This window comes from Aethalodelphis obliquidens, unplaced genomic scaffold, assembly GCF_003676395.1.
Source record: "Aethalodelphis obliquidens isolate GAN/ISIS:26980383/991018 unplaced genomic scaffold, ASM367639v1 scaffold13, whole genome shotgun sequence".
In the NCBI taxonomy this organism is placed as follows: Eukaryota; Metazoa; Chordata; class Mammalia; order Artiodactyla; family Delphinidae; genus Aethalodelphis; species Aethalodelphis obliquidens.
Genome location: NW_020837957.1, coordinates 35,916,385 through 35,941,519, shown reverse-complemented (window position 1 = coordinate 35,941,519; position 25,135 = coordinate 35,916,385). Strand labels below are relative to the sequence as shown.

Genomic DNA, 25,135 nt, shown 5'->3' with positions numbered 1-25,135 from the left:
CCTTCATTGGCAGGCAGATTCTCAACCACTGCAGCGCCAGGGAAGCCCCTAATATTCATTATTAAATGATGTATTGTAACATTAAAGTATATTTTGTGCCTACTCCCCGCAAGATACATGAAAACATTTTGAAAAATATATAACATTATAAAATTAAAAATATTATAAATGTTATTATATATATAACATTATAAAAATTAAAATATTATGATTGTAAAGCTTTAGTTATTACCTCCCTCTCCATAAGTCAAAGATTCTTATGCTTTGAACCTACAGTAGATTACATGAAATGTTACATTTGTCAAGAAGAAGTTTATTTTTGAAGGAAATAGTATATAATTTTGAGAAACTGATCAGAACTAACTTTCTTGTTTACTTCATAGACTAATATGAATTGCCCCATCAGTTGTGTTTATACATTCTAGTGCCAAGGAACTATAGAGCTATTTAAGTCAGAGTTTATCTATTAAGATTTATTCTGTGTTAATAGATAAAATTTTGAGAGTAAATGAGAGTGTACAGTCCTTTTTTTTCCCAGCAAATTAAAATTCACTTTAGAAGACAAAAGCCATTTAAAAAAAATTCTAGAGAACAATTACAACATTGTACATAAGAAGGATTAGAATGAGTGTCATAAGATACATGAGATATACAACAATTCAGAGAAGGTAGAAACTTTGGGGATATGAAATAATTGCAGGAGTTTTTATGCCTAATGAAGCTGGGTCTGCAAGGAAGGGAAAGAATCAAGGGTTCATAAAAGAGGATACTTTACTTTCTGTTTTTAATAAATTAAATATAATTATGGTTTTATTTTACCTACTTTGTTAGAACTGTTGAAAAATCACTATAATTATGGAGGTACATTTTGAAAATATATCCTATAATACTCAGTAAAATGGTTGCTAGCTTTTTAAAACTATTCATGTGATAATATTTGAAAAAACTGTTCTTCCTTTTCTTCAATCCAAGCCAATTAAATGATGAGAATCCCTTGCTTTGTAATTCTTTTAGCATTAATTACTAGTACTTAATTACTGTTTCTCTGACTTTAGACAAGCCCAAACAAGCATATAGATCATTTGATTACTAGTTATTATACATACACTTTACTAGTAAGAAATGTAGAGGTCATTGATTGGTCCAAGGTTATCTGGTAACATTCAGGACTTCTAACTTATATTTCAAAACTTTACTATACTCAGGTTATCATAGCATGGAAATATGAAAGTGAAAACACTAGGAATCTGGACCCTCAAATGAGCAGTGGGATGTAGAAAAAGAGTAGGGGACTACAATGAGTTACATCTCCCAGTTCCCTAAAAAGCAAATGTAATTTATACCAGGAAAAGTCATTTAAGTAAAATACTACATACGGTAGAAGGGGAAAAGGAAGTTGTATAAGAATTGACTATTGGGACTTCCGTGGTGGCGCAGTGGTTTATGAATCTGCCTGCCAATGCAGGGGACACGGGCTCGAGCCCTGGTCCGGGAAGATCCCACATGCTGGGGAGAAACTAAGCCCGTGCTCCACAACTACTGAGCCTGCGCTCTAGAGCCCACGAGCCACAACTACTGAGCCCGAGTGCTGCAACTACTGAAGCCTATGCACCTAGGGCCTGTGTTCCGCAACAAGAGAAGCCACCGCAACGAGAAACCCGCGCATGCTGAAGAAGAGTGGTCCCCGCTCACCGCAACCAAAGAAAAGCCCCCGCACAGCAACAAAGACACAATGCAGCCAAAATTTAATTAATTAATTTTTTGAAAAAAGAATTGACTACTAAGGAAAGTTTAGTTAGAGGCAACTCTAATGATGGAACTGCAAGAAAGTGGTTTAAAAATATTTCCTTAAAAAAAATAGTACAGTAAGTAATTTTATTATCCTTAATAAGTTCCCTGGGCCTTATTTATGTTTACCCAGAAATATTCTAGGTATACTTAAATTTACAGAGATTCTTAAAAGAACTCCCATCCTTCCCACTACATGGTGGGAAAAGAGTGGGTGTATATCATATTATGGGTAGGAAAGGGTAGGACAGGGCAATAGGTAGGTTTTAGTGCTAACAGACTGAGAACTGTCCCAGAATAAATGCCTGGAAGGAATCCAAACTTTCAGTAATCAACATTCAGTCCCTATCCCACACAAGCAAAAAGGAGTAAACTAAACAATAAGAACAGCAGACAAATCAAAAGAGAAACTATTAGAGACCCCCCCAAAATGGTTTATTTTTAAAGTACATTGGAGAAGAGGTCAAGGTCAGATTATTTTAAAATACGGATTATCCTTCAGAGGATCTAAGGCTACACCAACAACAATATGGAGCAGTTACCTAAACAATTATATAGGAAGTGGAGGAAATATTGTTCACTAAGGTTGTCCGTATATGGGTTCCTCAGGAAACTGAATAATACTGAAATTTGGGTGCACTAGGGCATGAACCCAAATGCAAATTGCACACTAAAAAAATTCAGCTTCAACTAGCTAGGATGCTCAAATCAGCAATTGGGTTTTTTATGCATGTGGATTTTTCAATTAGGATTATATTGTTTTGGTCAGTGAAAGGACTGCTTGACTTTTTTTTTTTTTAACATCTTCGTTGGAGTATAGTTGCTTTACAATGGTGTGTTAGTTTCTGCTTTATAACAAAGTGAATCAGCTATACATATACATATGTTCCCATATCTCCTCCCTCTTGTCTCTCCCTCCCACCCTCCGTATCTCACCCCTCCAGGCAGTCACAAAGCACTGAGCTGATCTCCCTGTGCTATGCAGCTGCTTCCCACTAGTTATCTATTTTACATTTGAGACTGGAAATGATACATCATTACCCATTAGCTAGGTCAAGAGTATAGGTAGCAATTAATACTACTGTTTTCTTGAAACAAGAGAGTGTTTTAAGTCAGATATATTTTTTCTACTCTTCCTTCCAATATCTCCTCCTTCTCAGAGGGAGAGAGAAACAGTACCTTTATTTAATACACAATAAATTCTTCTCTGATGCTCATGCACTTCTCTCGGTTGTGCACATGTGGATGTGAAAAGGACGTCCTGTCGTCTACAATGAAGATGAAAAAAATTATTTCTCAAACTTGGTTAATAAAATGCAAAATAATATACTTTATGATGAGGCTTTAAAAGACTGATGAACAATATGATAAAAAGCATAAAGAACTAGAACCCAGGAAATTAGTCCACTGTCTAGTTTTGTTACCTTGTGCAGATGACACTTTCTGGGGTTCAGTTTTGTCATATATGCACCTACTTTAAGAGTGCTTTTGAGGAACTAGATGAGATTAACATCTTGAAACAAATAACAGAACTGTATACAAAAACAGGCTATTATTGACTTGTATTCTATCTTATTACTTGTCAATTAGTATGTAAATGCAGTCTTTTACGAAGCACATTGGACCTAGAATCTGAATTGAAACTTCTCTGGTCCTTATTTTTTTAATCTATAAATAGGGAGTAATGCTGCATATGGTTTCTTTGATGAAATGCTATTGGTAGGGGCTGGTTATGTGTGGCAAATAATAAGCTTATAGGGACCATCTTAGAAATTCCAGATTCAATATCTGTATTAACTAAGATTAAGTTTGGGAGAAAATGACAGAAACAATAGCTTAATAAAAATGGGAATTTATTTTTGTCTCATAGAAATGTCCAGGAAGTTGTTCGTGACTGGCACAGTGACTCATGTCGCCAGGAACCCAGGATCCATGCATCTTGATGTTCTGAACTGCAAGGCTTCAACCTCATAGTCCAAGATGATAGCATCACATTCCAGAGGAGCAAACAGGAAAAGGGTCAGAGGACAAGAATAAAGGGGCCTACACCTCACTCTCTCCTGAAGAATGTTCATGAAAACTGCCACAAGACACTTCCTTTTGCATGCTACTGACCATGCCTGGTTGCAAGCTGGAAATGGAATGCCCACTGCAGATGGTCACAAATCTGAGCTTCTAGAACCTGGGAAAAACTACACGGGGATAACTACCAGTCTCTGCCATTTATCATTTAATTTATATAATTATTTCAGTTTAGAAACTTTTTCTTCTTGAATGAGTAGAAAGAGAATGGGCTAAGAAATATGTCAGAAAATTGAAATAAAGCTGCTCTGTGAATGTTTATTATTGTCTTCTTCTTTTTTTTAATTTATTTTATTTATTTTTGGCTGCGTTTGGTCTTCGCCGCCGCGCACAGGCCCTCTCCAGTTGCATCAAGCTGGAGCTACTCTTAACCTCGGCGTGCAGGCCCCCCACTGCGGTGGCTTCACCCGCTGTGGAGCACAGGCTGTAGGGCTCAGCAGTTGTGGCCCACAGGCTCAGCAGTTGCAGCGCACAGGCTCAGGTGCTCCGCGGCATGTGGTATCCTCCTGGACCAGGACCCGAACCCGTGTCCCCCGCCCTGACAGGCGGACTCCCAACCACTGTACCACCAGGGAAGCCCCTATTATTGTCTTTTTAATTTTGAAAAGTAGTAAGCTCCAATAACTTTACAGGTTTAAAATGCTGACTATTTTTATCATTATGTAATAATTATTCCTATACTTCTAAATATCTAAAATGCTTATTTCTCTGTTTTCACATTGACCTAAAACATACTAAACAAAACTAAAAATAATGTAAACATAAATAACAAGAATATGAAAATTCTCAAAATATATTTTAAAAAAACCACTAAGGGGAGGCAGTATGTAATGTGGTAAGAACACAAGCCTTGTAAAGAAAGTCTTGAGATAGAAGCCCATCATTCACTCATTCATTCATAGCATCTGTTGCTGTTATGTGTATGTTTCAGTTAGTGTGCATTAGGCATGGAATGTACAATTTACTTAGGAAGACAGGTATATAACCTACAATTTTATAAATAATAATTCAAATTACAATTGTGACAAGTAATTCTAAGTGAGAGTATAGGGTACTGTCAACATCTAAAAGCAAGATTCAGCAATTAAGCAGACAGGAAATTTTATATTTACTAGTTGGAAAATCTTCTACACTTAAAAGTTTAGATACATTATGTGAAAAAAAAGAAATTGCAAACTAGGGTGTGCATTATGATTTCATTTAAAATGTTGCACCTCAAAGTTTTAACAATATTATTATGTGGCTATAAATCCACAGAAAAAAATTGTAGGAATATACTCTGAACTATCAACAGAAGTTATCTCTAGCATTTTTATTAAATATTTTTATAATGATTAAATTGTTTGCTATGAGCATATGTATTTCTTTTGTGCTCAGAAAAAAATAACAAATAAAAATGTATTAAAAAAATAAAATTTACTCCAATTAAAAATAATAATAATAATACTGCATTGCACATTTGAAAGTTGCTAAGAGAGTAAACTGCAAAAGTTCTCATTAAAAATAATAAATAAATAAAATTAAATTTAAGGTTGTAAAACTGACTGCAGCATGAATCTGACACCTGGACATTGACCTGCATCTAGTAAATGCTCAGTGAAAGCTTTTATTACATTGGTAGAAAAACATTAACAAACAAACAAAAGAATAAATATTCTTCTATTTAAAAAGGGTTTTTACCATAATTCAAAAAGAGTCATGTACCACAATGTTCATTGCAGCTCTATTTACAATAGCCAGGACATCAAAGCAACCTAAGTGCCAACTGACAGATGAATGGATAAAGAAGATGTGGCACATATATACAATGGAATATTACTCAGCCATAAAAAGAAATGAAATTGAGTTATTTGTAGTGAGGTGGATGGACCTAGAGTCTGTCACACAGAGTGAAGTAAGTCAGAAAGAGAAAAATAAATACTGTGTGCTAACACATATATATGGAATCTAAAAAAAAAAAAAAAGGTTCTGAAGAACCTAGGGGCAGGACAAGAATAAAGACACAGACGTAGAGAATGGACTTGAGGACATGGGGAGGGGGAAGGGTAAGCTGGGACGAAGTGAGAGAGTGGCATGGACATATGTACACTACCAAATGTAAAATAGCTAGCTAGTGGGAAGCAGCTGCATAGCACAGGGAGATCAGCTCTGTGCTTTGTGACCACTAGAGGGGTGGGATAGGGAGGGGGGGAGGGAGATGCAAGAGGGAAGGGATATGGGGATATATGAATATGTCCAGCTGGTTCACTTTGTTATAAAGCAGAAACTAACACACCGTTGTGGGGCAATTGTACTCCAATGAAGATAAATAAATGAGAGAAACAACGCGAGCCACAACTCCTGAAGCCCACGCGCCTAGAGCCTGTGCTCTGCAGCAAGAGAAGCCACCGCAATGAGAAGGCCACGCACCGCAACAAAGAGTAGCCCCCGCTCACCACAACTAGCGAAAGCCGGCATGCAGCAACGAAGACCCAACACAGCCAAAAATAAATAAATAAATAAAATTTTATGTATATTAAAAAAAGGGGTTTTAAAATATATTAACTAGTTTATTTCTTTCATAGTACAAATTCAAGATTTGGTATCCAACATTAAAGATAATTATATTTTTCCATTTACAAAACAATGAAAATAAATTCTGGTTTTCCTTAGTTTATAAGAATACTGAAGGAGTTAAAGTAGAGATGGTTTTGGCTCTCACAAAATAAACATACACACACTGAGTATTTAACAAAACACTGCTTAATGCTTTTGGGAAAATCTCCATAAGAAATAGTTTACTAATTCAACAAATATATACTGGGTACCTACTCTGTACCAGATCCAAAATGAAAAGGACATAGAACCTGCCTTCAAAATACTTTTGATTTAGTGATAGAGACAGATACATACATAACTTTCTAAATATATGACTAGAGAAATCAAATAACTATAGGCAATTTTTAGACATAGACGTAACTAACATGCTAGCACATGCACATTCTTCTATAGAGTGTCACAGAGTTATACACTTTACTATGAGGGAAGCCAAGGGCAAAGAGCTTCAGTGACTTCCTCTGTTGCAAAAACAATGAAAACACAGAAAAATAAATTTGAGTTGAGACAAGAAAGAGGAGAAAGACAGATTTTGCTCAAATGGCTATCATACTTATAAAGTTTCATGGCTTTTGTTTAAAAAGTCACTTTCCAGTCTTTATGATCCTGAATTATGAAACAGTTTAGCTCCTGACAATGTAAACCATTGCAGAAAAAGTCCTTCTCATGTCTCAGAAAAGTTCTGCTTTTCTTTTTTTGTCAGTTTTTCTAGTGGTGACTGTGGTAACAAAAGAAAGCCTTAGATTCTAGTGATAAGATGGAGTGGTTATTTTTCTTTCTCAGCAGCCAGCATGGGCATTTATATTGAGACCTCACTAATAAGCATTTGTCATTATCAGTGTAATGAAACTCCTTTGTAATGGGTTTGGAGACAGAACTAGCTCTCACTGAGACATTCACTCATTCATCCAACCAACACTTTCTATCACCTACAATATCACTGGGCTCTGAGCTTAATAAATGAGGAAGCCATAGTCCAGGCCCTTGAATTTACATAGAGACTTACCCAACAGACAACAAATTTCCTATAACCTGACATTCTATGGTTGATAGAATCAACCATACTGTTAACCACATAGTCTTCATTTCTCCATTCATTTAATAAATATGTACTGAGCTCCTTCTAAGTACCTAGAATTGTGCTACACACAAAACAGTATGAAAAAACAGCCATGCCCTCTGTTCTAAAAGAACATATAGTCTGCCTGGGGCCGACTGAGGCAGAAATTGTTAGTTTCCTAAACAATTTCCATTCTCTCTTCTTCTCTAAAAGAAACCTGATTCTTGTACGGGGAGCAATATGTCCAGCCCCACAAAATGGATGATGATTAGTTTAAACCCATGATTCCCAAACTGTGTGCCCAGTCTCCAAGGGTGCCAGAATAAATTCACTGGGTGCAGGGGAATAGCATATTTTAATTTTCAAGGGAAACGCAGTGGGACTCAACATCTGTTGGACAGCACGTATTACTAGCTTAGGGTACAGTTTTCATATGCGATCACTACATACCTTTAGACCATGCCATATCATTGCAAAACTGGATTTTCAGTGGTTGCTGTGACTAAAAAACAAAGAAAGTATGTCACGAAAAGCATGTAGAATGAGAAATGACACTATCCAATCTGACGCCAATGTTTGAGAAGCTATGGAATACCCCACAGGTAATACCCATTAACAACACATGGTTATTTAAGAATGAAAAAGGTATTACTTTTCTTTCAATTTATGTGCATAATTTATTCAAACAGCTACTAAGTTGTAAATAGAACTTTTACGTATTTCTTTTGGCACCATGAAAATATTTACTGAGATCCCAAGGGAGCTGTGAACCATGAAATTTTGGAAACCTTTGGTGAAAGCCAATCATGTAAATCCTGTTTCCTGTTTCCTCAGCTTCCTTGCATCTAGAGGTGACCATATGAGCCAATTCCAGCCTAAGCAGAAATCTGCTGGGGGTGAGGGAGGAAGGAAGGTGCTGAGAGAGCATTTACTTTCCTGATAAAAGGGGAAAATGACTAAGACTGTTAGTTGTCCTTCAAAAGTCCAATTCCTTTAGTCATAAAATCCTACAAGTTTTAGCTACAGACTACATGCTCCAGTCTCCTTTCCAGCTACATGTGACCAACTGACTAAGCTCTGGCCAAAGGTACAGGAGCAGAAGTGATACATGCAAATTCTGGAGCATACTCTAAAAAGGAATGGGTGTACCTTCTAGTTCTTTTCCCTTTCTTGTCAAGGCCCAGAGAATTTAAATAATTAGCCTCAAATACACATAGATAATATCAGCAGAACTCAGATAAGAATGTTAGGCCTCCTTATTTCTAATCCACTGTACTTTCTATATACTACACTCATTGGGGTCTTAGAAATCTCTGCTATAACTCTGTACACTATATTTGGTATGTTAGTATAACAAAGTCTCTTTGATACGATGCCATACTATTGATTCAAAATAATAACAGGATAAATTCACATTATTATAATGCATAAACCATAGCACCTCAGTTACTAAGCAAGATTTAGTTAGTGAGTCAACTGACTTTCTTAACCTGAACAACATAGGACTGGACTCCAGCTCATGGTAGGTTATCTCTCCAAGGTGCAGATCACATGATACTTGCACAGTTCTATGACTAGAAGTAGCAAAGAGGTGGAGATTTAGCCATTGCTCCACGAATGAGAGTTTCTCTTAATTGAGATGGGAATATGAAAAAGCGACATAAAGACAAATGGACATAAAGACAAAAGGATGGGGTGCAGGGACCCGGCTGGGCTACAGCGGGACGGCAGGCAGGGAGGCCATGGGCCCCGGGGCTGCCACCAAGGTTGTGACAAAGGATGCAGATGAGTGGAAAGAATCTGAGCAAAAAGAGGTTGATTACAGCAGCCTAAGAGTTCAAACAATGCAAATAAGTGAAAAGGAAGAAGATGAAAATGAAAAAAGAGGAAGACTTCCGGGAAGATGGCGGAAGAGTAAGATGCGGAGATTACCTTCCTCCCCACAGATACACCAGAAATACATCTACACGTGGAACAACTCCTACAGAACACCTACTGAACGCTGGCAGAAGACCTCAGACCTCCCAAAAGGCAAGAAACCCCCCACGTACCTGGGTAGGGCAAAAGAAAAAAATAAACAGAGACAAAAGGATAGGGACGGGTCCTGCACCAGCGGGAGGGAGCTGTGAAGGAGGAAAAGTGTCCACACACTAGGAAGCCCCTTCGCGGGGGGAGACTGCGGGTGGTGGAGGGGGGGAGCTTCGGAGCCGCGGAAGACAACACAGCAACAGGGGTACGGAGGGCAAAGCGGAGAGATTCCAGCACAGAGGATCAGGGCCAACCGCCACTCACCAGCCAAGAGGCTTGTCTGCTCCCCCGCCGGGGCGGGCGGGGCTGGGAGCTGAGGCTCGGGCTTCAGTCGGAGCACCTGGAGAGGACTGGGGTTGGCGGCGTGAACACAGCCTGCAGGGCGTTAGTGCACCGCGGCTAGCCGGGAGGGAGTCCAGGGAAAAGTCTGGACCTGCCGAAGAGGCAAGAGACATTTTCTTCCCTCTTTGTTTCCTGGTGCGCGAGGACAGGGGATTAGGAACGCTGCTTAAAGGAGCTCCAGAGACGGGCGCGAGCCACGGCTGAAAGTGCAGACCCCAGAGACAGACATGAGACGCTAGGGCCACTGCTGCCGCCACCAAGAAGGCTGTGTGCGAACACAGGTCACTGTCCACGCCCCCCTTCCAGGGAGCCTGTGCAGCCCGCCACTGCCAGGGTCCCGGGATCCAGGGACAACTTCCCCAGGAGAACGCACGGCACGCCTCAGGCTTGGCGCAATGTCACTCCGGCCTCTGCCGCCGCAGGCTCGCCCTGCACTCCGTGCCCCTCCCTCCCCCCGGCCTGAGTGAGCCAGAGCCTCCGAATCAGCGGCTCCTTTAACCCTGTCCTGTCTGAGCAAAGAACAGATGCCCTCTGGCGACCTACACACACAGGCGTGTAGCAAGACAGGAACACAACCCCACCCATTAGCAGAGAGGCTGCCCAAAATCATAATAAGTCTACAGACACCCCAAAACACACCACCAGACGTGGACCTGCCCACCAGAAAGACAAGATCCAGCCTCATCCACCACAACACAGGCACTAGTACCCTCCACCAGGAAGCCTACACAACCCACTGAACCAACCTTAGCCACTGGGGACAGACACTAAAAACAACAGGAACTACGAACCTTCAGCCTGCAAAAAGGAGACCCCAAACACAGTAAGATAAGCAAAATGAAAAGACAAAAACACACAGCAGATGAAGGAGCAAGATAAAAACCCACCAGACCTAACAAATGAAGAGGAAATAGGCAGTCTACCTGAAAAAGAATTCAGAATAATGATAGTAAAGATGATCCAAAATCTTGGAAATAGAATAGACAAAATGCAAGAAACATTTAACAAGGACCTAGAAGAACTAAAGATGAAACAAACAATGATGAACAACACAATAAATGAAATAAAAAATACTCTAGATGGAATCAATAGCAGAATAACTGAAGCAGAAGAACAGATAAGTGACCTGGAAGACAAAATAGTGGAAATAACTACTTCAGAGCAGAATAAAGAAAAAAGAATGAAAAGAACTGAGGACAGTCTCAGAGACCTCTGGGACAACATTAAATGCACCAACATTCAAATTATAGGGGTTCCAGAAGAAGAAGAGAAAAAGAAAGGGACTGAGAAAATATTTGAAGAGATTATAGTTGAAAACTTCCCTAATATGGGAAAGGAAATAGTTAATCAAGTCCAGGAAGCACAGAGAGTCCCATACAGGATAAATGCAAGGAGAAATACGCCAAGACACATATTAATCAAACTGTCAAAAATTAAATTCAAAGAAAGCATATTAAAAGCAGCAAGTCCAGGAAGCACAGAGAGTCCTATACAGGATAAATGCAGGAGAAATACGCCAAGACACATATTAATCAAACTGTCAAAAATTAAATTCAAAGAAAGCATATTAAAAGCAGCAAGGGAAAAACAACAAATAACACACAAGGGAATCCCCATAAGGTTAACAGCTGATCTTTCAGCAGAAACTCTGCAAGCCAGAAGGGAGTGGCAGGACATATTGAAAGTGATGAAGGAGAAAAACCTGCAACCAAGATTACTTTACCCAGCAAGAATCTCATTAAGATTTGATGGAGAAATTAAAACCTTTACAGACAAGCAAAAGCTGAGAGAGTTCAGCACCACCAAACCAGCTCTACAACAACTGCTAAAGGAACTTCTCTAGGCAAGAAACACAAGAGAAGGAAAAGACCTACAATAACGAACCCAAAACAATTAAGAAAATGGGAATGGGAACATACATATCGATACTTACCTTAAATGTAAATGGACTAAATGCTCCCACCAAAAGACACAGATTGTCTTGATACCAAAACCAGACAAGGATGTCACAAAGAAAGAAAACTACAGGCCAATATCACTGATGAACATAGATGCAAAAATCCTCAACAAAATACTAACAAACACAATCCAACAGCACATTAAACGGATCATACACCATGATCAAGTGGGGCTTATTCCAGGAATGAAAGGATTCTTCAATATATGCAAATCAATCAACGTGATACACCATATTAACAAATTGAAGGAGAAAAACCATATGATCATCTCAATAGATGCAGAGAAAGCTTTTGACAAAATTCAACACCCATTTATGATAAAAACCCTGCAGAAAGTAGGCATAGAGGGAACTTTCCTCAACATAATAAAGGCCATATATGACAAACCCACAGCCAACATCGTCCTCAATGGTGAAAAACTGAAAGCATTTCCACTAAGATCAGGAACAAGACAAGGTTGCCCACTCTCACCACTCTTATTCAACATAGTTTTGGAAGTTTTAGCTACAGCAATCAGAGAAGAAAAGGAAATAAAAGGAATCCAAATCGGAAAAGAAGAAGTAAAGCTGTCATTATTTGCAGATGACATGATACTATACATAGAGAATCCTAAAGATGCTACCAGAAAACTACTAGATCTAATCAATGAATTTGGTAAAGTAGCAGGATACAAAATTAATGCACAGAAATCTCTGGCATTCCTATATACTAATGATGAAAAATCTGAAACTGAAATCAAGAAAACACTCCCATTTACCATTGCAACAAAAAGAATAAAATATCTAGGAATAAACCTACCTAAGGAGACAAAAGACCTGTATGCAGAAAATTATAAGACACTGATGAAAGAAATTAAAGATGATACAAATAGATGGAGAGATATACCATGTTCTTGGATTGGAAGAATCAACATTGTGAAAATGACTATACTACCCAAAGCAATCTACAGATTCAATTCAATCCCTATCAAACTACCACTGGCATTTTTCACAGAACTAGAACAACAAATTTCACAATTTGTATGGAAACACAAAAGACCCCGAATAGCCAAAGCAGTCTTGAGAACGAAAAACGGAGCTGGAGGAATCAGGCTTCCTGACTTCAGACTATACTACAAAGCTACAGTAATCAAGACAGTATGTTACTGGCACAAAAACAGGAACAGGATAGAAAGCCCAGAGATAAATCCACGCACATATGGTCACCTTATCTTTGATAAAGGAGGCAGGAATGTACAGTGGAGAAAGGACAGCCTCTTCAATAAGTGGTGCTGGGAAAACTGGACAGCTACATGTAAAAGTATGAGATTAGATTACTCCCTAACACCATACACAACGATAAGCTCCAAATAGATTAAAGACCTAAATGTAAGGCTAGAAACTATCAAACTCTTAGAGGAAAACATAGGCAGAACACTCTATGACATAAATCACAGCAAGGTCCTTTTTGACCCACCTCCTAGAGAAATGGAAATAAAAACAAAAATAAACAAATGGGACCTAATGAAACTTAAAAGCTTTTGCACAACAAAGGAAACCATAAACAAGACGAAAAGACAACCCTCAGAATGGGAGAAAATATTTGCAAATGAAGCAACTGACAAAGGATTAATCTCCAAAATTTATAAGCAGGTCATGCAGCTTAATAACAAAAAAACAAACAACCCAATCCAAAAATGGGCAGAAGACCTAAATAGACATTTCTCCTAAGAAGATATACAGACTGCCAACAAACACATGAAAGATTGCTCATCATCACTAATCATTAGAGAAATGCAAATCAAAACTACAATGAGATATCATCTCACACCAGTCAGAATGACCATCATCAAGAAGTCTACAAACAATAAGTGCTGGAAAAGGTGTAGAGAAAAGGGAACCCTCTTACGCTGTTGGTGGGAATGTAAATTGATACAGCCACTGTGGAGAACAGTATGGAGGTTCCTTAAAAAACTACAAATAGAACTACCATATGACCCAGCAATCCCACTACTGGGCATATACCCTGAGAAAACCATAATTCAAAAAGAGTCATGTACCAAAATGTTCATTGCAGCTCTATTTACAATAGCCCAGAGATGGAAACAACCTAGGTGTCCATCATCGGATGAATGGATAAAGAAGATGTGGCACATATATACAATGGAATATTACTCAGCCATAAAAAGAGACGAAATTGAGCTATTTGTAATGAGGTGGATAGACCTAGAGTCTGTCATACAGCATGAAGTAAGTCAGAAAGAGAGAGAGAAATACCGTATGCTAACACATATATATGGAATTTAAGAAAAAAAATGTCATAAAAAACCTAGGGGTGAAACAGGAATAAAGACACAGACTTACTAGAGAATGGACTTGAGGATATGGGGAGGGGGAAGGGTAAACTGTGACAAAGCGAGAGAAAGGCATGGACATATATACACTACCAAACGTAAGGTAGATAGCTAGTGGGAAGCAGCCACATAGCACAGGGAGATCAGCTCGGTGCTTTGTGACCGCCTGGAGGGGTGCGATAGGGAGGGTGGGAGGGAGGGAGATGCAAGCAGGAAGAGATATGGGAACATATGTATATATATAACTGATTCATTTTGTTGTGAAGCTGAAACTAACATACCATTGTAAAGCAATTATACTCCAATAAAGATGTTAAAATGAAAAGAAAAAAAAAAGAAAGAAAATGAAAAAAGAGAAGATCCAGATGATAATCGGGAAGAAGGTAGAGGTGGTGGTGGTGATGTAGAAACATCTTCAGGTACCTGGAATAAAACAGCTCCTGTACAAACATGTCCTGCTCCAGTAGTTGTTACAGAAACCCCAGAACTGACAATGACTAGAGGCATGTATAGGCCTCTTGGGGTCAGGTTGACCACAGCAAGGAAAGCACCACAAGGACCACTAGAAATCTACAGTGATACACAGTTCCCATCCCCGCAGTCCACTGCCAAGCATGTAGAAAGCCAGAATAGGTGTTTAAAATGAATGCTACCTGAAGTTAAATGACCACGTATGGCACATCCACATCTTATTTAGGGACATGAATTTTTTACAAAGTAAATAATATGGGAAGAAATGTAAATTACATCAAATGGAAATTTTTCAGGGTGGCTTTTAAATTAAGTCCCAGACTTTTTGCCTCTTTGAGAGCACAGCTGGCTTGAACTTAAACCTCCACTTTGACCTGTTCCTCAGCTCTGTCCTACAGTGATTCACCACACTCATCTTTATCTGATCCACTCCCATAAAGTAGAAGTGTGGAGAGGTCTTTGAATAATGAGTAGAACTTTACTTGAATGAGGAAATTGTTGTCCTTACTTTATGCATAAAGAAAGAGATATGTATTGTCTATTATTTGCTAAAAGTGAGTCTTAGAAGGAATCACCATGTCATTATACAGCTTGTTAACTTTCCAGTTGCCTTGAAGTCGGTCCCAAAATAGGTTTTCAGTTAATAGTATTCAGCAGATTTGCTACCACAGAAAATAGGACTGTAGCGCTTCAGTACAGTATTCTATATTTTCTGTTCAACTGAAGCCTTAAAAAATGGTTTTGATAAGGATTTATAAACCAGTTTCCCCCTCCTGTCCCTTCCTCAAGATTTTTCTAAGGGGTGGCTTTTTTTTTTTAATTCAAGGAAGGATATTTTCAAAACAACCTAGTGAAGAAGAAATATTTACTGTTCACATTTCTTTTCCCTTAGGGATAAAGAAATGGAGAAGAGCTTTGAAGTAGTAAGACACAAAACTAGAGGTAGGGATGAGGTTTCAAAAAACCAGGCCCTTAAACTTCAGCTAGACAACCAGCATGCTGTGCTTGAGAATCAGAAAAGCAGCCACACAGTACAATTAAGGAATGGTGTTTGCTAACCCTTCTAAGGTAACTAGACCACAGCTAACCACCACGGACAGCCATCCATCGTCTATCTGATCTCTGCTGGATCTACAACGGATGCAGACCGCTCGGCATACGGGATCAGCCCTATTGCACTATGGAAGTTTAAAGTGTCACCACTGCTCTTTATGTGTATTGGATTTAGGGGGATTTTCATTGTTATATAAATGTGTGAACTAGATTCAGCAGTGTTCTTTCATAATTACTCTGCAAATACAAAAAAAACAAAAACTGCAGCCAGTGGTCATTTCAAAATCTTTTTATGTTCAGATACTGAGCCTTCGTAAGGGTTGACTACCTCAGATTTGCTGCACTCATTGTGAACTTCATGTGGATCACAATGTCTGGATAAGAAGGTTACAGCTTTTAAGTGCTGATGAGAAACTTGAAACCAGCTCTACTGGATTCCTATCAGAAATCCTGCAGAAAGTCAGCCATCTGGGTTCTGATCTGCTGTAAAAGATGAAGATTTAAGTGACCTTAATTAACCTGTCCTGTGCCCCATCCATAAGGAATACTCTGTAGTACACCATGGCTGTATTAGACTTTCTGGAACATGCTGCTCTCAAAAGAACTGATGTGTCCAGATAATCTGTGTAGGGCTGTGATTTATAATTTAAACTTTGGGTTGTATTCTGAGGTAAACACAAATTAAATTCAACCAAACTCGGGTCACCAAGTGGGAAAGTGGGGGGGGGCATAATCTTATTTCTTTTAGTAATTTTTTATTCGGGTAGTGCTCTTTCTGTGTTCCATATTAAGGATTTTTTTGGTTTTGGGGGTTTTTTTTGCTTTGACTTGGAATAGTTCTTTGACAGAGCATATTGCTTGGCTAAGTAACCTGAAACATGCATTAGAATTGTGAAATGTCTCATGAATATGTCAATCCCTAGAGTAGAAACAAATGGCCTTTGATGTAAAGGGCAGTAGATGCAGGGGGCTCTACTTCAGGTGATGCGGAAGCCTCCTCTAATCAGGTCTAAGTTGTATAGTAAACTGTGGTGGAAAGAGTATGGTTTCTGCTCAGGCCAAGGGAGTCACGGATGTGTCCTTATAAATTCAAGGCAGTGAGAGCAGAGCCTCAACGTAAAACCCACTGAAGTTTCATGGATCTTGCATGATCTCTGACAAGAATTCCAGATGCACTTGTGCCCAAATGTTTAAGGTGTTAGACATTCTGTAGATGCAGTGATTGTCCCAGCCTAGCTCTGTCGTCAACCTTCTGGTGTGTCTTTTTACATTGTTCATTTGGAGAGTCGGAGCAAAAGACAGGTGAGGTAGCCCTTCTGTTTTTAATAATTACAGCTTAAACTATACAGTAATTTTTAGTCCTGAAAAAGGACATCAGGACGCTACCCAGGATTACTGAAAAGTCTTTCCATCTAATGAGATAGTCTGGTAATTTTCTAGTTTTGTATCTTCGGTTTAATAGAAATATTTCAAAGTGGCATGTGACCACTTGATGCAGAGTCTGGGTTTCTCTATAATAAAATCCCTTTGCCAAGTGTAAGAGTTGCAGACTTGCTACTGGCAAGAGTGAAGCAAATGGGTGAGTAAAACTATCCTGATGCAGGAGCATTTTCCTCTAGGAGTTCAGAGTTGATAAAAGTGTTGATGCAGGAATCACACTCCTAGGAGGGTTACAGAGTCATCTGACAGGACCTGCGAACCATATCTGGGCAATAACGTTGGCATTATTTGAAGGCAGGCAGGATGTCTACGTTCTGATGTACTTGGGTACTTGCTGAGCCAGCCAAGGAGAGGTTGGATGATTGAGAAACAAAGGATTCTTGGTTAATCTGAAGAGTTCATTTGGGAACTAAAAATCTTTTAACAAATAATCTCTTCGACCTTGAGCCACATATTTCCCCTGAAAAGTATGCATTTTTTCCAGCAAAATTTTGTTGGGGGTTACATTATTAAGGAAAGAACTGAGATGAATATCTGGAAATGTTACTTAATGGAACAGAAATCTGAAGACCTGCAGGAGATTTAAAAATTCCAACCCTTGATACAACTTTTTAAAAGATTGTGAAATTATCAAAATGCACATGAATCAAGTTTTAATATGCTGTATGATGGGTGGATGAGGCTGTCCATTGTAACATTTCTTTCTCTGAATTCTCAGGCATGGTTTGGCAGTGCAAAAACTCTGTAACATTAACAAAGTCAATAAAAAGTAAATACATGGGAAAAAAAGACAAAAGATTACTTAAGGACGGACATGAATCAAAAGATTATAAAATAGCAAAAGAATTCATAAAAAGCTGAGCAAGGGCTAAGACATCACATCTGAGACAGTTGACTTTGTAACTAAGTTACTGGGAGTTGTATAAGAAAACATCAAAAGGGATTTCAAAGCACAATAAAATTTATTTCTTTACAAACACGTAACAATATTTCTTCTGACATCTGCCATGCTCAGAGTCACACTACATACAAAATTATTTAATCCTCCAGAAATACATAAAAGAATGGTTGAATCTCTAAGAAGATGATAATGACCAATGATGTCTACAGTGCACACCTATGTACTCCAAGCCACAGGATTTCAGACAGGACTGTACAGTGTTTTCAAAGCCATAGTTACTGAGCTAAAATTTTGTGATGATTCAGAGATCCTCACATTTCATGGCACTGTCCTGGATGGCTTCTCCCAAGAGACCTTCATACCCATGTGTTTTGGCCATACCAATATGACGAGCATCACATTCTTTCAGTGCGTATATCACAGCTTCATCGCAATAACCACCCTTAGGGTGTACCTAGGAAAACTAAAAAAGGAAGATGATGATCACTAATATTTTAGGAGGGTTACATTTTTACTATTGTTTCCCATTAACTTTGGGTCCCTAATGTCATGTGGATGACTTCTTTGTGTAATTAAAATCTTTTTAAAACATGAAGTTGAAAATGAACATATGGTAAGTTTATTTAACATGTAACTGAAAAAAAAGGGACATCTGGGGACTTCCCTGGTGGTGCAGTGGTTAAGAATCTGCCTGCCAATGCACGAGACACGAGTTCGATCCCCAATGCATGGGACACGGGTTCAATCCCTGGTCCGGGAAGATCCCACATGCCATGGAACAACTAAGCCCATGTGTCACAATTACTGAGCCTGCACTCTGGAGCCCATGAGCCAACATTACTGAGCCCACGTGCTGCAACTACAGAAGCCTGTGTGCCTAGAGCCCGTGCTGCACAACAAGAGAAGCCCTGCAATGAGAAACCTGCAACCTGCAACAAAAATTAGCCCCTGCTTGCCGCTAGTAGAGAAAGCCTGCACATAGCAATGAAGATCCAATGCAGCCAAAAATAATTTTTTTAACTAAATAAATAATGGGGAACATCCTGCCTGTATCCAAGTAAGGTAAATATACAAAGAAAATAGACATCAGACTCAATGGAAATGTAGGAGAAATACAAAGATGTAATTAAAAGAGACACTTTACCATACTACCCAAGGCAATTTACAGATTCAATGCAATCCCTATCAAATTACCAATGGTATTTTTCACAGAACTGGAACAAAAAAATTTTTAATTTGTACAAAACCACAAGAGAACCCCAAATAGTCAAAACAATCTTGAGAAAGAAGAATGGAGTTGGATGAATCACACGCCCTGACTTCAAACTATACTACAAAGCTACAGTAATCAAAACAGTATGGTACTGGTACAAAAACAGAAATATAGATCAGTGGAACAGGGTAGAAAGCCCAGAAATAAACTCACACACCTATGGTCAATTAATCTATAACAAAGAAGGAAAGAATATAAAATGGATTAAAAACAGTCTCTTCAATAAGCGGTGCTGGGAAAATTGGACAACTACGTGTAAAAGAATGAAATTAGAATATTTTCTATCATATACAAAAATAAACTCAAGATGGATTAAAGAACTAAATGTAAGACTACTATAAACCTCTTAGAGGAAAATGTAGGCAGAACACTCTTTGACATAAATCGCAGCAATTTTTTTTGGATCCATCTCCTAGAGTAATGGAAATAAAAACAAACAAACTAAGTAACTAACAAAAATAAATGGGACCTAATTAAACTTGAAAGCTTTTTCTCAGCAAAGGAAACCATAAACAAAGTGAAAAGGCAACTATGGACTCGGAGAAAATATTTGCAAGCTATGCTACTGACAAGGGATTAATTTCCAAAATATACAAAGAGCTCATAAGCTTAATTAAAAAAAAAAAAGATAACCTAATCAAAAAATAGGCAGAAGACCTGAATAGACATTTCTCCAAAGAAAACATACAGGTGGCCAACAGGCACATGAAAAGATGCTCAATATCATTAATTATTAGAGAAATGCAAATCAAAACTGCAATGAGGTATCAGCTCATACTAGTCAGAATGCCCAACATTAAAAAGTCTACACATAATGATGCTGGAGAGAGTATGGAGAAAAAGAAACCCTCCTACATTGTTGGTGGGACTGTAAATTGGTACAGCCACTATGGAGAACAGTATGGAAGTTACTTAAAAAACTAATAGAGGTATTATATGATCCTGCAATCCTACTCCTGATTATATATCTGGAGAAAACTCTAATTCAAAAAGATACACACACCTCAATGTTCATAGCAGCACTATTTACAATAGCCAAGACATGGAAGCAACCTAAGTGTCCATCAACAGATGAATGGATAAAGAGGATGTGTTATATATGCACAGTGGAATATTACTCAGCCATAAAAAAAGAATGAAATAATGCCATTTGCAGCAACATGGAGGGACCTAGAGATTATCATATTAAGTAAAGTCAGACAGAGAAAGATAAATATCATATGATATCACTTATATGTGGAATCTTAAAAAAATTATATAAATGAACTTATTTATGAAATAGAAATAGACTTACCAAAATAAAACACAAATTTTGGTTACCAGAGTGGATAGTGGCAGGGGGAATAAATTAGAAGTTTGGGATTAACATATACACATTACTATGTGTAAAATAGATAAACAACAAAGACCTACTGTATAATACATGGAACTATATTCAGTGTCTTGTAATAACCTATAATGGCAAAGAATATGAAGAATATATATATACACACATATATTATTATTATGTACATATATACATATACATATATGTATATATATATAACTGAATCACTTTACTGTACACCTGAAGCTAACTTAACATTATAAATTAACTATCCTTCAATTTTTAAAAATGGTTAAAAAAAAAGACACTTTAAGTGAAAAGTACTTTATTTCACTTGTTTAGGTTATAATAGACTTAATGACTCATTTCTGAAAATGGCATAATATATACACTCATTTTCATAAACTGAAGCAATCCTACTAGAACAAAAGGAATTCTTAGTGAAGAAATGAAGAAAAGTTTGATAACTAGGCTAAACATCAAGGGTGCTAAGAAGCTGGAAATCTGATCTACTGAATCCTACCACTAATTTTCTGTCCCCTTTGAGTTCCCATTTTCTTTCCAATTCTGTGAATGGACATAGACATACTAACACTTCCTACATTTTGAAAGATTAAGGGGACTCAAGAAAATACCTTCATTTATTCACTCAAAAATTGTTTTGTAGTAGTTTGTTTTTTGGTTTTGATGCCTTTCTTTAGGCCTGCTAAAATGTCATGCACCAAGTGGCATTCAGTATTTGCCAAATAACATAAAAGATGAGTTTGAACATAAAATGGAGGGGAAGAAACCTCTATTTAATGATCAAAGAAAGAAATGAGTACAGCAGCAAAAAATCTTTACTTGTAAATACTGACCCATATTATTAATAATTACTCTTAACCTATAATAAGAACCCAGGTAATATAATTTAGTATCAAGAATAAGACAATTATATGAATAATTATAAAATATGACAGAATACAGGAAGTGAGCATGTATTACAAGGTTTAATGAGAAATGAGATATGGGACTCACTGACCAAAATGTTCCATCCTTTAACTTTTATCACTATCTTTTTTCTTCAGTCTCATCCGAGTCTCCAAGCATTGTTTCTTCCACTCCCTCCCTGTTTTTCTTTACCTTCTCTCCTTTCTTCAGTTCCAATCCATTTTAGAGCCCCTGTGTTATTAATCCCTTTTTTGCTAATATCTCAATTTCTCCTATTCAATTATTCATGTTACATCCATTTGGCTATCCATACTGGCCTTCCCTCAGTTCTTCAAAAGTGCCATGCTCATTCCCACTTCATGGCCTTTGCATATGTTGTTTGCTCTGCCTAGAACACTCTTTCATGTCCCCAAATTCCTTTAATCCCCTCCCACTTTGCCTAGCTAGTTCTTCATTCTCCAGATATCTTTCTGCACCTCATCCCAGGGAAACCATACTTGACTCTCAGTTTAAGTTACACCCTTTTAAACATGCTGTACAGACCCTTGTAAAACCCTTGACACCTGAAATTAGTTATCAAGTCTTCTTTTATGTTAGATTATAACCTCCACTAGGGTGGGTTCCAATTCTGTCCCAGTCATTGCTAAATCCCCAGCGCTGTTTTCTCATTTGATACACCTAAGACATTTGATAAATATTTGTTCCATGAATGAATAAACAAGAGGAGAAAGAAACCCTATACATTCAGTTGGAATGATCACTCAAGGATTTATGGTGGAGGAAGCCTTGTGAGATAGGCTTTGAAAATGGACACAATAGTGAGAGGCTGCGGAAATAGTTGGTGCTGAGGTTTGGAGACAAGAGAGCTGGAGGGTGCTTGGGGAAGAGTAGACAGTTCAGTTTGGCTGTAGAGTATGGACCATATAGGAGAGTAGGAAAAGATTACATTGGAAAGGAAGGTCAACATAATATGGTGGAGGAAGGCCTGTCTTGAAAATAAATACTTAATTTTGTATTTGCTGATGAGAGAATGAAGGAATTGGCTACATAGGCTAAATGAAAAGGGAAAAAGAATGAATGGAGGAAACTTGTTCTGATCTAAGCGACAGTCCAGCAAAAAGTAAAAAAAAACTGGACAGCTGACTGCAGAACATAAAAGAAAAACCAGTAATCAAAAGAATTATACGGGGCTTGCCTTGTGGCACAGTGGTTAAGAATCCGCCTGCCAATGCACGGGACACGGTTTGAGCCCTGGTCTGGGAAGATCGCACGTGCTGCGGAGCAACTAAGCCCGTGCACCACAACTACTGAGCCTGCGCTCTAGAGCCCACAGGCCACAACTACTGAAGCCCGTGCGCCTAGAGCCTGTGCTCTGCAACAAGAGAAGCCACCGCAATGAGAAGCCCATGCATCACAAAGAAGAATGGCCCCCGGCTCACCGCAGCTAGAGAAAGCCTGCGCGCAGCAACAAAATCCCAACGCAGCCAAAAATAAATAAATAAAATAAAAATAAAAAAAAGAATTGTATGTATAAGGTGTATTCTGTGGAGAAAGACTAAAATGTTTAACCAAAGTATTTGGGAGGAGATAAGAAAAAGAGATAAGCCAGTGTGCTTCCTGAGGTTTCTATAAGAGTAACTGGAAAAATGGTGAAACCAGGAAAATTAGGATAATCTGGCTTTAGGGATGGTGAGGGAGGGAAATGCTGAGTTTATTTTGTAACATTATTGAGCTGGATTTTTTAAAAACTTGCCTAGAATACCGTAGTCTTAGAGTGAACACTGTAGATCAGTGGCTGAAGATTAATGCAGAACTTCTGCGCTAATGAGATTTTATAATTACATTTCTGGTAATTCCTTTAGTCTGTTTTTCACATGCTTCAAGCCATAGGATAAGCATAGTGTGTTGTTTTGGAGAAATAACTGTGCAGAAAATTTGAGGCAATAACCACCAACAAACTTAATCCCTTTCCCCAACTTAAAAATATTTTTATGTTAAAATAAACAGAAATGTGTTAGAAGAGAAAGCAAGATTCACTTGGATTTTTAAAAGACACTCTCAAATTCAAAGAAATGTCATGCTTGGCAAACTGCTTTAGGGTTTATCTTCCTTGCCCCATCTCTCCACCCCTCATTTGGAGTTTCTTTTGCTAAATAAGTTGTCTAAATAGCTTGTCCACATCCATTGTTGCTGGTAAGTGGTATAGCAAGAATTTTAAACCAGATCTCTCTAGAGCATGCACTCTTAAAACTACTTCACTATATATTATTAAATATTCAACGGTATTCGAGTTTTCGTTAACATTGTATTTAGCATCACTCACCAAGTAAGTGACAACATAATGCCAAATACTGGCAGCTGGTATTTTTCAATAATGAATTAGCAGGGTCTCCAAGAATGCAATCAGAGCAAGTGAATTTTCACAGTGCTTGGGAGAAACCGAAGACGGGATCATCAAAAGGATTAGTGTGCTATTTCCTAGTTCAGTGACCATTAATTACATGGGTATGTTAAACCATCCTTCAAACTTTTAAAACATAAAGCTGACATCATTTTCCTGTTCAAAATCTTGAAAGCACAGTTTAGAAAGTCCTTCACAATCTGGTTCCAAACTATCATTCAACAATGAATCCCCACACGATCCACCTCAAATACACTGTACTTTCAATTAATTAGTTATTTAAGACAACTAAAAATCTTCCAGAAAAAGTAAACTAAAGTAAAGACTTCAAGAGTTAGTAAGGGTTGGTCAGATTAAAATGGGGAAACAGGGTCGGGAAGGAGAGAGCTCCAGGCAAGAACAGGCAGAAACAACGTTATGTGGAAGAAAGAGCCAAGTCCACTGAATAGAGTTCACTGAGGGAAGGATGGTAGGAGATGAGGCTGAAAAGGCAGGTAGGCAAAAGCCAGAAGCCTGAAAGAGGACTTTGTAAATCATGTGGGATGTGGGCTTTCCCTTCAAGGGCAATGGGAAGTCCACAAATGGTACCGAGCAAGGGGTGACATGCTCAGATCAGACATGCACTTAAGAAAGTTCACTTGGAAATGGTATTAACAGGCACTGTACCATGACTGCTACTTCCAGATGTACACCCTCCACTGACTTCTACAGGTAAATGTGGAAACTGATTAGTGGATTTACTTAACAAAATTGTGGTTTGAATTCTAATCAGATTTTAAAATACAGTAATTGAAAACACAAAGTCTTTTCCCTTAAAGACTTGGGATGCATGTTAGTGTGTTTTTTATAAACTTTAGTAACTGTAATAAGCAAATTACTTTGAAGCATTCCATTTTTTAAATGTCACTCAGTGCATGAAATGTGATATTACAGCATTGCCAAACTACTTTATAATCTTTTAAAAAGGTGTTTATTTGAATACACAAATATGATCAATGAATACAGAAGTATATAATCACCAAGAGAAGTTACTAGAGTTTTCATAATGATCTTTTGGCTTTTCCTCTGCTGATATTGGTGCCAAAGAAATTAGGTTATAACTATTGTTTCTCTTTGTGCCTGAAGAAACATTTCCAAGTACAGAATGAATGGAG

The 25,135-nt window shown here is 38.1% G+C and overlaps 1 protein-coding gene across 1 annotated transcript; it reads left to right on the top strand.

Moving 5' to 3' along the window:
• Window positions 1-6,495: 6,495 nt before the first annotated feature.
• On the top strand, window positions 6,496-14,831 carry LOC113624610 (protein CDV3 homolog). Its single transcript, XM_027114542.1, has 2 exons — window positions 6,496-6,511; window positions 14,512-14,831. The coding sequence occupies exons 1-2, from the start codon at window positions 6,496-6,498 to the stop codon at window positions 14,829-14,831; spliced, it is 336 nt and encodes a 111-aa protein (XP_026970343.1).
• Window positions 14,832-25,135: the final 10,304 nt, after the last annotated feature.